At 50.8% G+C, this 13,234-nt stretch overlaps 1 protein-coding gene across 1 annotated transcript in view; it reads right to left on the minus strand.

Annotated features, from left to right (window-relative positions):
* lamc1 (laminin, gamma 1) overlaps positions 1-13,234 on the minus strand; it is a 50,208-nt gene that overhangs the window by 16,120 nt on the left and 20,854 nt on the right. Inside the window, exon 2 of the mRNA XM_088014891.1 lies at positions 5,417-5,721. Within this exon, the coding sequence (XP_087871017.1) occupies positions 5,417-5,721 (305 nt within the window). The remainder of the gene's footprint in view (positions 1-5,416; positions 5,722-13,234) is intronic.

The following is a 13,234-nucleotide window of genomic DNA, read 5'->3' on the forward strand; positions in this document are numbered from 1 at the left end:
TTTACCGTTAGCAAACGGATGCTAACATCACTGTTAGCATGCTAACACTAACATTAGCCTACCAACAGGGATGCTGTCAGATTATTCTGGTGAATTAAACATGATCCTAAAATCACAAATCATTATAATAACCAGTTTGGAGTTTTACAGAATGTCTTCATCTTGGATTGAAGTTTTAATTCCTTTGTATCCTGAAAACATGTATCTGTGCCAGTTTGGCCCAGCCGGCGTTTAAATACGACACAGAGACACCGAGGGAACATTTAAAGCACAGCTGTGACTTCTAAAGATGTCCAACAACATGAATAAAACTGATGGAACAATAAAGATGCCAAAAATGTCCAACTGCTTCCTGCAGAACATTTTAGATTGATTATCAACCCTCTGCTATAAAAACCAGTAACTGTGGCCTTCAGACAACCTCTGTGCGATCTGCTAATGTTTTATTAAAATTAGAAACCCGTTTATAGTTTTCACGTCGCCCGTTTCCAGCTCAGCTGTGGAAACCAGAGGCAGGAGCAGACCTTCAGTGGAAACGTCTTTATGTCTGAGAAACTTCGTTCTGAACGCTTCGCTGCAGCTGAAGGAACACATGTGAAACTGTAAACCAGTAAATCCAAAGCTGAGCCCAGCTGGACCCGGTTCCAGGCTGTAAAACGGAGAAATGTTGTTCTGATGATCAGGTCCTGATCTGCTGTCAGGCCTTTATCCTGCTGGGAACTGAACCGGCGCCCGGTGACAGCGGCTCTGCCTCCGCTGGCGCGTTAAAGAGCCAGGAATCCCGGTGGGTCAGCTGGTGGTCATTTCCCAATCCGGACCTGGAGATGACAGACGGCAGGAATGTCACAGAGCCGCCATCGGCCGGCTGACGCCTCCAGAAAGAGTCCCGGCTTTGGTATAAATAGCTTCGTGCCAACGGGTCAAATAAGGAAGTTTGAAGCTGAGCAGCAGAGCTAAATCTGTTCTTTTACAGGGAGAGGAGCTTCAGGACGGAACAACAGACAGAATCCAACAGGACGGATCCGACCCATGTAGGTCAGGACCAGAACCGGTCCAAGTTCCTCCACCGGGGCGGAACCACAGACCCTGGAACCAGAAACTGGGAGGAAGTCTGGAAGTTGATCTAAACATCAGTTTGACCGTTTCGAACGTTTCTTCATAAAAACGTTTCCATCATTTCCTCAGTTCAGCTGCAGCAGATTAAAAATGAACCAAACGTCAGACGAGGAGCGACAGGTGTGACCGGATCCAGATCCGGTTTAATCCTGCAATCAACACAATTAGATGTTGCCATGGGAACAGTCATCCAGCTGCTGGTGACAAACCAACATGTCCGAGGACCGACCAATCAGAACGCAGATTACTGATGATCCACCAGATTAAAGATTATTCCAAACGCAAAACATCTCAGGGAGCCGCCAGCCAGATCCGGATCGGATCCGGTCTGGATCCAGACCAGATCCGGATCCAGACCAGATCTGGATCTGGTCTGGATCAGATCCGGATCAGATCCGGTCCAGATCCAGACCAGAGCTGATCATGATTCAGATCCAGATCCAGATCCAGACTGGTTCTGGTTCTGGTAACTCCGGGTCACTGACTGAACTGTGAACTCATCTGTACCAAAGGTTTCCTAAAAGCAGAAGGCCGACCCAAACCGGTTCATCAATAGAACCTTGACCCAAAACAACAGAACATCTGGGAAAGAAAAGGATCACGGTTCTGAAATGGTCCAGTAGTCTTCAAACTGGGTCGCACTGAGTGAAGCATCCTGGACCTTCAGAACCAACGACACAAACGGAGAGTTGATCCTGCTCTGTTGGGTTTCCTCAGAACCAAACGGACCAAGAACCAAACGGACCAGGAACCAAACAGACCAAGAACCAAACGGACCAGGAACCAAACGGACCAGGAACCAAACGGACCAAGAACCAAACGGACCAGGAACCAAACGGACCAGGAACCAAACGGACCAAGAACCAAACGGACCAGGACCAAACGGACCAAGAACCAAACGGACCAGGAACCAAACGGACCAAGAACCAAACGGACCAGGAACCAAACGGACCAGGAACCAAACGGACCAAGAACCAAACGGACCAGGAACCAAACGGACCAGGAACCAAACGGACCAAGAACCAAACGGACCAGGAACCAAACGGACCAGGAACCAGACGGACCAGGAACCAAACGGACCAGGAACCAAACGGACCAGGAACCAAACGGACCAGGACCAAACGGACCAGGAACCAAACGGACCAGGAACCAAACGGACCAGAACCAAACGGACCAGGAACCAAACGGACCAGGAACCAAACGGACCAGGACCAAACGGACCAGGAACCAAACGGACCAGAACCAAACGGACCAGGAACCAAACGGACCAGGAACCAAATGGACCAGGACCAAACGGACCAAGAACCAAACGGACCAGGAACCAAACGGACCAGAACCAAACGGACCAGGAACCAAACGGACCAGGAACCAAATGGACCAGGACCAAACGGACCAGGACCAAACGGACCAGGAACCAAACGGACCAGGAACCAAATGGACCAGGACCAAACGGACCAGGAACCAAACGGACCAGGAACCAAATGGACCAGGACCAAACGGACCAGGAACCAAACGGACCAGGAACCAAATGGACCAGGACCAAACGGACCAGGAACCAAACGGACCAGGACCAAACGGACCAGGAACCAAACGGACCAGGAACCAAACGGACCAGGAACCAAACGGACCAGGACCAAACGGACCAGGAACCAAACGGACCAGAACCAAACGGACCAGGAACCAAACGGACCAGGAACCAAATGGACCAGGACCAAACGGACCAAGAACCAAACGGACCAGGAACCAAACGGACCAGAACCAAACGGACCAGGAACCAAACGGACCAGGAACCAAATGGACCAGGACCAAACGGACCAGGACCAAACGGACCAGGAACCAAACGGACCAGGAACCAAATGGACCAGGACCAAACGGACCAGGAACCAAACGGACCAGGAACCAAATGGACCAGGACCAAACGGACCAGGAACCAAACGGACCAGGAACCAAATGGACCAGGACCAAACGGACCAGGAACCAAACGGACCAGGAACCAAACGGACCAGGAACCAGGACCGACAGATGTTTCTGGTGTAAACATTTTATTTGCGCTTGTTTCCAAACTGCTGACGATGTTTTAGTTTTCCGATCTGAAGCCCTTTGAGCGTCGATGAACCAGACGGATTCGCATCAAACCGACTTTTGCTTCGTTCCTGAAACCTCCTGGCAGCAACTGGAAAAAACTCCTGGAGGCGTTTCTGAGTCTGAGAGGAGCTGGAAAAATTTCACAACATCGTGTAAGAAAGAGAAGAATGAAAACAATCTGCTTTCCAGCTATGAGGCAACAGCAGACAGGAGGAAGAGGAGGAGGAGGAGGAAGGGCGACAGAGATGCTCCAGCTGCTGGTGAGGCGGCCAAACGCTCCGGTGGGAAATCTGGGGGAGTCAACTGGGAGAAACACTGACTGGCTTGGAACCAGCAACCTCAGAGAGGCAGAGGGAGCCTGTGATGGAGACCAGGGGTTCCATCCCATGTTGATTATTGATATTATGTTGTTTTCAGTTCAAATGTGTTTTGTATTAGTTCTTTATTTCAGTTACATGGTGACATTTGGTGAACATTCTTTTTGGGTAGGGAGACTGGCCATCTTTCCTGTTCAGAGAATGTGGGGGAAAATGTCAGTTTGTTTTGATTTAGATTAGTTCAATTTGAGTTAATTGAGTATTTGCCTTTCTGGGTGTGTCTCAGCAAGGTGGAGCAGAGAGGGAGACGAATGCTCCTGGAGCATACCAGCTTCCATTAGCAGGGGGAATACTCTGAGGATTTATATTTAGTTATATTTACTTTTGATTGACTTTAGGTTAGTTTAATTTTAATAATTTGCATGCATGTAAATATTAGTTGGATCATTTATTGTTTGTTAGTTTTGTGTAAGTAGTGTTTGTTTGTCTTTCCTTTTTGATCACCCCTTTACCTGGTGTCAGTGTTGGAACTTGCCTCAGGTATAAATGTCAGCTTCTTTGTTTCACTAAAAAAAGGTGTTGGTGTAATGAAGACTTGGAGCTCCCAAATAAATCCACCTCAAAGACATTTGTTGCCTCACTTCCTTCTTTAACGCAGAGCCTCCGCCGGTCAAAGTGACAGAGCCGAACCCAGGAACGTAGAGCTACAGCACTCAGATCCGGTTGGCAGCTCTGAGACCCTTTGGACTCAGACAGGAGGTGGGGAGCTGGTTCCTCCCAGAGTGGATCCCTCCCAGAGTGGATCCCAGTTGTGATGGTCTGGGAATCCAGTAGGGAAACTCTGTGCCGACTGGAAAGAGGCCTGAGATTAACCCTTTCTGTCTCCGCTGATCTGGAGACAGAAAGTCCACCTGGTGGAACCGTTACGTCACCCAGGTGTCCAACAGAACCAGGTGTCCATCAGAACCAGGTGTCCATCAGAACCAGGTGTCCATCAGAACCAGGTGTCCAACAGAACCAGGTGTCCATCAGAACCAGGTGTCCATCAGAACCAGGTGTCCAACAGAACCAGGTGTCCATCAGAACCAGGTGTCCATCAGAACCAGGTGTCCATCAGAACCAGGTGTCCAACAGAACCCAGTTACTGTAATGACTTTAACATCCTCTACTCAGGAAGGTCCGACCTGGAGGACGGCCAGTCCAGAACCAGAACCTGGTCCTGGACTGAACCTTTCCTTTCCTTTCCCCAGCAGAACCCTTGGTTGGTTCTGCTTTTCCAAAGGTACTGACACCCCCACCATGACTCCTGGGTCCAGAGACTGGCTTACGCCATGTCAGCTCCCTGGAAACTGGTTTCATGATTTCTGCCATCAGAGGTGTGAATGATCCCAGATCGCCTGGAGCTCTAAGGTCCGCATCCCTGCTGCAGACGGCTTCATCGGCTGCCTGGTTCTGGTTCTGACTGCAGAGCCGTCTGGAGGATATTCTGCTCACAGAGGAGCTGAAGGGAAACCTTTCATTGTTTTCTATCAGGTCAGAGATCTTCTTATTCATCTGATCAAAGTGGAGATCAGCTCTGATCCTCAGGATCAAAACCTGCGTTTCATCAAACTGCCCACATCTTAACCCCGGTGGTGCTTTACGAGGATTTTCTGGTTTTCAGGGAATTTTTCTTTTGAAGCTGAAGTTTGTGTAACATCTGAGGTTTTGTGTAACATCTGAGGTTTTGTGTAACATCTGAGGTTTTGTGTAACATCTCCTCCTGCAGCTGCAGCTCTGAACCAACAGCAAAGCTAAAATCATGTTTGCACAACCCAGCACCACCTCATTCCTCATGAACAATGTGATGTTTTCAGGCCTTCTCGCGAACTGGGACCTTCAGGGACGAGCCGACTGACCTGGAGGACTGGGCTGTTGTCGAAGTTGTAGGCGCTCGGTCGGCCCTCCAGCGTGGAGAAGGCCACGTTTCCTCCGGTGAGCGGCGAGATGTCGCTGAAGTCGTCGGTGCAGAGCGCCTCCTGCTCGTCGCCGCCGGTCCGGATGAAGCCGTGGCTCGGCTTCCTGTAGGTCTTCTCGCAGGAGCCGCTGTAGTACTGGTACGGCACCCAGGGGCCGCCCTCGCTGCTCCGCTTGTAGATGGCGAAGCTCTCCGGACGGCTGGTGTGGAACTTCAGCCGAACGTAGGTGATGTCGAAGGCTTTCCCTGCAGACAGACGTAACCCAACAGGAAGTGAACAGCAGCGCCAATAAAAGGAAGGCAAAGAGATTTTACAGACATCAGGCTGAAGTTATGAGGCCAACGAGCCAAACCTGAAAACACACCAGGGAAAATATGCTGGACGTCTTGGTTAACTTTAGTAGATATTTTGTTCTAAAGTGAAAGTTTTTCAGTGTCTGAAACCCAGAAGCTCGAAACCTGAAGAACTTTTGGCCAAATTTACAGAAGAACAGAGAAAAGATTTAATTTATCCGTTTCTCTGATTATTTAAACTGTTGAAGCTTCTTCCACTGTGACGGTCTGCCTGGTCCTGGTCCTGGTTCTGGTCCTGGTCATGGTTTTGGTCCTGGTTCTGGTTCTGGTTCTGGTCCTGGTCATGGTTTTGGTCCTGGTCCTGGTTCTGGTCGTGGTCCTGGTTCTGGTCCTGGTTCTGGTCGTGGTCCTGGTTCTGGTCCTGGTCATGGTTCTGGTCGTGGTTCTGGTCCTGGTCATGGTTTTGGTTCTGGTTTTGGTCCTGGTTCTGGTCGTGGTCCTGGTCCTGGTCGTGGTCCTGGTCCTGGTTTTGGTCCTGGTTCTGGTCGTGGTCCTGGTCATGGTTCTGGTCGTGGTTCTGGTCCTGGTCATGGTTTTGGTTCTGGTTTTGGTTCTGGTCCTGGTCATGGTTCTGGTCCTGGTTCTGGTCGTGGTCCTGGTTTTGGTCCTGGTCCTGGTTCTGGTCGTGGTCCTGGTTCTGGTTCTGGTCATGGTTCTGGTCGTGGTCCTGGTTCTGGTCGTGGTCCTGGTCCTGGTCGTGGTCCTGGTTCTGGTCGTGGTCCTGGTTCTGGTCCTGGTCATGGTTTTGGTCCTGGTCATGGTTTTGGTCCTGGTCATGGTTTTGGTCCTGGTCCTGGTTCTGGTCGTGGTCCTGGTTCTGGTCCTGGTTCTGGTCCTGGTCATGGTTTTGGTCCTGGTCATGGTTTTGGTCCTGGTCATGGTTTTGGTCCTGGTCCTGGTTGTGGTCCTGGTTCTGGTCGTGGTCCTGGTTCTGGTCCTGGTCATGGTTCTGGTCGTGGTTCTGGTCCTGGTCATGGTTTTGGTTCTGGTTTTGGTCCTGGTTCTGGTCGTGGTCCTGGTCCTGGTCGTGGTCCTGGTTCTGGTCGTGGTCCTGGTTTTGGTCCTGGTTCTGGTCGTGGTCCTGGTCCTGGTCGTGGTCCTGGTTCTGGTCGTGGTCCTGGTCCTGGTTTTGGTCCTGGTTCTGGTCGTGGTCCTGGTCATGGTTCTGGTCGTGGTTCTGGTCCTGGTCATGGTTTTGGTTCTGGTTTTGGTCCTGGTTCTGGTCGTGGTCCTGGTCCTGGTCGTGGTCCTGGTTCTGGTCGTGGTCCTGGTCCTGGTTTTGGTCCTGGTTCTGGTCGTGGTCCTGGTCCTGGTCGTGGTCCTGGTTCTGCTCGTGGTCCTGGTCATGGTTTTGGTTCTGGTTTTGGTCGTGGTCCTGGTCCTGGTCGTGGCCCTGGTCATGGTTTTGGTCCTGGTTCTGGTCGTGGTCCTGGTTCTGGTCCTGGTCATGGTTTTGGTTCTGGTTTTGGTCGTGGTCCTGGTCCTGGTTCTGGTCGTGGTCCTGGTCCTGGTCATGGTTCTGGTCCTGGTCATGGTTTTGGTTCTGGTTTTGGTCGTGGTCCTGGTCCTGGTCCTGGTCGTGGTCCTGGTTCTGGTCATGGTCCTGGTCCTGGTTCTGGTCGTGGTCCTGGTTCTGGTCCTGGTCATGGTTCTGGTCGTGGTTCTGGTCCTGGTCATGGTTTTGGTTCTGGTTTTGGTCCTGGTTCTGGTCGTTGTCCTGGTCCTGGTTCTGGTCCTGGTCCTGGTCGTGGTCCTGGTTCTGGTCGTGGTCCTGGTTTTGGTTCATAGTTAAATATGTAAATATCTGATATTTAGTGTGAAATGAGTTTATTTCAAATCAGTTTCAGTTTTCAGGTTCAGTCGGGAAGGTTCTTTTGGACCTTCCCGACTGAAGCTGAGTTCTGCTGGTTCTGAACCGGATGGATCTCTGACTCCTGAAATCCGGAGTTTCAGGCGTCACCAGACTTCAGTTTAAATCTGACAGAAACCCGAGACCCGCTTCGCTGCAGCCGGCCCGGTTCTGAGCTGCTGGTTCGTGAAGCGCGGAGCAGGAATGCAGGGAGCCGCCGAAGCGTGATGAAGCATCGGACCGGGTCAGGAGGGTCGGTCCCGGCGGGTCTGAGCAGGTCCAGCAGCCGCCGCCGGGTCGCGGGCGGTTCTGCTGTTCGCTCAGCCAAAGAATCCGTTCTGTCAACGGAGAGCTGACATGGGGGCCCGGGAGCCCAGGTTCTGGTCCTGGCCCCAGGGGGCCCTGGGAGGCCGGGCCCCCTGGGACCCCTGGGAGGCCGGGCCCCTGGGAGGCCGGGCCCCTGGGACGCCGGGCCCCTGGGACGCCTGGGAGGCCGGGCCCCCTGGGGCCCCTGGGGCCTGTGGGAGGCCCTGTGCATGTGAGAGTGTGTACGTGAGGCGTGCACGTGCCAGCAGCCCGCTGGTGAGCAGATGAACTTTATGGGTCAAGGTTAACAAGGAGGATTTAACTGCAGGGTGGATCCTGATTTACTGCAGATACCAGTTAGATCCTATCAGAGTGAAGAAACCAGAACCAGAACCAGAACCGCTCTGCAGCTGGCTGCTGTTTCAACATTAATGACTCATACTGCAGCTTCACCATTCGCTTCAGAGCAGAAAACCAAATTCAGACATAAAACCAGAACGTTTCTCATCCTGTTGGGATCAAACGGCAACAGGAAGCAGAGACGGGTCGAGCAGAACCTCTGGGACAAAAACAAACCCAACAGCGAGGGGCTGAAACGTGATCCGACTGAGAGGAAACCGGGAAATGAGACACCTGTGTCCAAACCTCACACTGAAGGTCCTATTTAAAGTAAGGGAGGGAAAACATCTCCAGCCCAGAGGAAGGAGTCGTTTCCAACAAAAACAGTTTCAGTTCCCCAGATGGATCAGGAGGTCCACTCAGATCAGAACCAGAACCTCTAAGAAGGTCCGGAAGAAACGGCAGCAGGTCTAAAATTAGGAATGAAACAACGCCAGATTTAAAACCAGGAATGAAACGGCACCATGTTTAAAAACCAGGAATGAAACGGCAGCAGGTTTAAAACCAGGAATGAAACGGCAGCAGGTTTAAAAACCAGGAATGAAACAACACCAGGTTTAAAAACCAGGAATGAAACAACACCAGGTTTAAAAACCAGGAATGAAACAGCACCATGTTTAAAAACCAGGAATGAAACAACACCAGGTTTAAAAACCAGGAATGAAACAGCAGCAGGTTTAAAACCAGGAATGAAACGGCAGCAGGTTTAAAAACCAGGAATGAAACAACACCAGGTTTAAAAACCTGGTGTGAAACAGCACCAGGTTTAAAAACCAGGAATGAAACAACACCAGGTTTAAAAACCAGGAATGAAACAGCAGCAGGTTTAAAACCAGAAATGAAACAGCAGCAGGTTTAAAAACCAGGAATGAAACAGCACCAGATTTAAAAACCAGGAATGAAACGGCAGAAGGTTTAAAACCAGGAATGAAACAACACCAGGTTTAAATACCAGGAATGAAACGGCACCAGATTTAAAACCAGGAATGAAACAGCACCATGTTTAAAAACCAGGAATGAAACGGCACCATGTTTAAAAACCAGGAATGAAACAGCACCATGTTTAAAAACCAGGAATGAAATGGCAGCAGGCCAGGAATGAAACACCAGGTTTAAAAACCAGGAATGAAACAGCAGCAGGTTTAAAACCAGGAATGAAACGGCAGCAGGTTTAAATACCAGGAATGAAACGGCAGCAGGTTTAAAACCAGGAATGAAACGGCAGCAGGTTTAAAACCAGGAATGAAACAGCACCAGGTTTAAAAACCAGGAATGAAACAGCACCAGGTTTAAAACCAGGAATGAAACAACACCAGGTTTAAATACCAGGAATGAAACGGCAGCAGGTTTAAATACCAGGAATGAAATGGCAGCAGGTTTAAAACCAGGAATGAAACGGCAGCAGGTTTAAAACCAGGAATGAAACGGCACCAGGTTTAAAAACCAGGAATGAAACGGCAGCAGGTTTAAATACCAGGAATGAAATGGCAGCAGGTTTAAAACCAGGAATGAAACGGCAGCAGGTTTAAAACCAGGAATGAAACGGCACCATGTTTAAAAACCAGGAATGAAACAGCACCAGGTTTAAAACCAGGAATGAAACAGCACCAGGTTTAAAAACCAGGAATGAAACAGCACCAGGTTTAAAACCAGGAATGAAACAACACCAGGTTTAAATACCAGGAATGAAACGGCAGCAGGTTTAAATACCAGGAATGAAATGGCAGCAGGTTTAAAACCAGGAATGAAACGGCAGCAGGTTTAAAACCAGGAATGAAACGGCACCAGGTTTAAAAACCAGGAATGAAACGGCAGCAGGTTTAAATACCAGGAATGAAATGGCAGCAGGTTTAAAACCAGGAATGAAACGGCAGCAGGTTTAAAACCAGGAATGAAACGGCACCATGTTTAAAAACCAGGAATGAAACGGCACCAGGTTTAAAAACAAGCTGCGGTGTGAAAACTTTTGTTTTTATTATTTTAATTCTGAATATTTATACTGAACAGTTTCCCTGAATGCTATAAATGTTTGGGTGATTTTATTATATATTAATATTAACATTTATATTAATGTTAATCTTCGTATCAACATTAATATTTAAAACTTTTATGATTTGAGGAATAAACCTGACGTTCCTGCTGCTCCTGATCGTCCTTCAGCAAAGTGAAGCTCAAGGTTGTTTTTACAGAAACAGGTAAACAAAGTTTGTTCCCATCATGCACTGCGTCGGTTCCTGGAACTAAACCAACGGTGGCTGAGGTTCGGTGCGCTAAACGTTTTTAAAGTTATCAAAAGCAGCTGGATGCATGAAGAGGCGTCTGACAGGAAGCAGCATCGCTCCATCACCAAACGCCTCCATGTCCTCAGGTGGACAAAAGCTTCTGCCAGCAGGAGACAAACAGCAGCGAGGACACAGGCGGCCGATTGGACGACAAGCAGGAAACAATGAGCCTCCAGCGGCAGGAAGACACCAGGTGACCCAGCTGCTGTTCAAACATCATGTGGAACGGGCCGGGATGAGTCCAAAGAGTCCTCAGGGATCCGTCCTCTTCCTCCTCCAGAACAATCAGCATATTCACCAGAGGAAGAGTTTCACAGCTTGGAAAACAAAGAGCGTCTGTCCAGCTTCACTCAGGAGACTGGGAGGAAGCACCGACTCGTCCTCTAAAGAAGAAAATTACAAGTAAAGCACTGGTCCCGCCAAAATAAAAGCTGAAGCAGCAACAGGAACATCATGAGAAGCCATGGCCATTTTATAAGACTCATAAAGATCAGCAGTAAAACGAGAAGCAATGAATCAACTATCAGTAGGAACCAATATGACAGCGTTAATGTGAGAACCTTAAAGACTAGAGGATCGGAGGATCGATGAACTAGAGTACTCAACGGATCAGATGACCAGACGGATCAGAGGACCTGACGGACTAAAGGACCTGACAGAGTGGAGGACCGACGGACCAGAGGACCGACGGACCAGAGGACCTGACGGACCAGAGGACCGACGGACCAGAGGACCGACGGACCAGAGGACCGACGGACCAGAGGACCCGACGGACCAGGGGACCTGATAGACCAGAGGACCCGATGGATCAGAAGACCCAACGGACCAGGGGACCTGACGGACTAAAGGACCTGACAGAGTGGAGGACCGACGGACCAGAGGACCTGACGGACCAGAGGACCGACGGACCAGAGGACCCGACGGACCAGGGGACCTGATAGACCAGAGGACCCGACGGATCAGAAGACCCGACGGACCAGGGGACCTGATAGACCAGAGGACCCGACGGATCAGAAGACCCGACGGACTAAAGGACCCAACGAACTAGAGGACCCGACGGACCAGAGGACCCAAGGGACCAGAGGATCCGATGAACTGGAGGACCCGACGGACTAAAGGACCCAACGAACTAGAGGACCTGACGGACCAGGGGACCTGACGGACTAAAGGACCTGACAGAGTGGAGGACCGACGGACCAGAGGACCGACGGACCAGAGGACCCGACGGATCAGAAGACCCGACGGACCAGGGGACCTGACGGACTAAAGGACCTGACAGAGTGGAGGACCGACGGACCAGAAGACCCGACGGACTAAAGGACCCAACGAACTAGAGGACCTGACGGACCAGAGGACCCGACGGACTAAAGGACCCAACGAACTAGAGGACCTGACGGACCAGAGGACCCGACGGACCAGAGGACCCGATGATCTAGAGGATCAGATGAACTAGAGGATCCGATGAACTGGAGGACCCAACGAACTAGAGGACCCGACGGACCAGAGGACCCGACGGACCGGAGAGGACCTGGAGGACTTGATGGAGGGTCTGACATCTTTAGCTGCTAACTGCAGATTTATTTCCTCTATCGGATTTTCTCCCATCGATCTCTGAACAGCCGCTTCCAGTAAATCTGTCCTCAGTTCAGGATCTGGAGCAGGATGGGTTCTGACCCGATCACACAGGAACGTTTTTCTTTCACCTTCGGCAATTAGCCGGTGGAGCTTTAAGCCCGGTTGACCCGCCTATGAAGGAGCGGTGACCCCTCAGGGGCCTCAGGGGGCCGGATTCCCTTCTGGACATGAAAAGAGGCCGCAGGAAGAAGCCTTTCTTTCTCCGCCTGAGGGAGGAAGGTCGGAGTGACACGGCAGGAATGAACCGGCTGGAATGTGTCTCCATTGACGGGAAGAGGGACAGAGGACGACAGGAGGACAGGAGGAGGGATGGAGGGTAAACTGACAGGAGGAGACAGAGGAGGAGTCAGAGTCCTCTCAGAGGGATTCTGGGTAAATTCCTCAGAATCTCTGTCCTTCTGATGAAGGACTCTGTCTGACCACTGAGGTTTCCACTGAACCGTTTGCATCTGACATGTTGAGACTCGTCCTGCTGGACGGGTTCTGGACCAGTCTGGATGAAAACAACAAAACACCAGAACTTCATCCAGGAAACTGGATCAGAACCTGCAGAACCGCTTCTATCCTGCAGCTTAATTACACTTTGGATCCGAGCCGAGAGATCGGACCTTCAGGCTGCAGAGGATCGTGGTCTGACAGAGGAGACGACCTTCAGAGGACAGGAGGACAGGAGGATGGGGAGGACAGGAGGACAGGAGGAGGACAGGAGGAGGACGGGAGGAGGACGGGAGGACAGGAGGACGGGTTCTGGTATCTTTCGGCACTGGCAGCTTTTCAAAAACCTTCAGACTGATGAGACCCAGAACCAGAACCAGAGAAGATCAGGTTCTGGTCCTGGTTCAGGTTGGACCAAGCAGAGCCTGAGGGAGGAGTGCGGGGGTGGGGGGGGAGGTTCTGGTCCATTTAAATTTACTCCCATGACCTCATCGCATTC

Source organism: Poecilia mexicana, unplaced genomic scaffold, assembly GCF_051168715.1.
Source record: "Poecilia mexicana isolate PSO_F unplaced genomic scaffold, ASM5116871v1 scaffold_17, whole genome shotgun sequence".
Taxonomy (NCBI): Eukaryota; Metazoa; Chordata; class Actinopteri; order Cyprinodontiformes; family Poeciliidae; genus Poecilia; species Poecilia mexicana.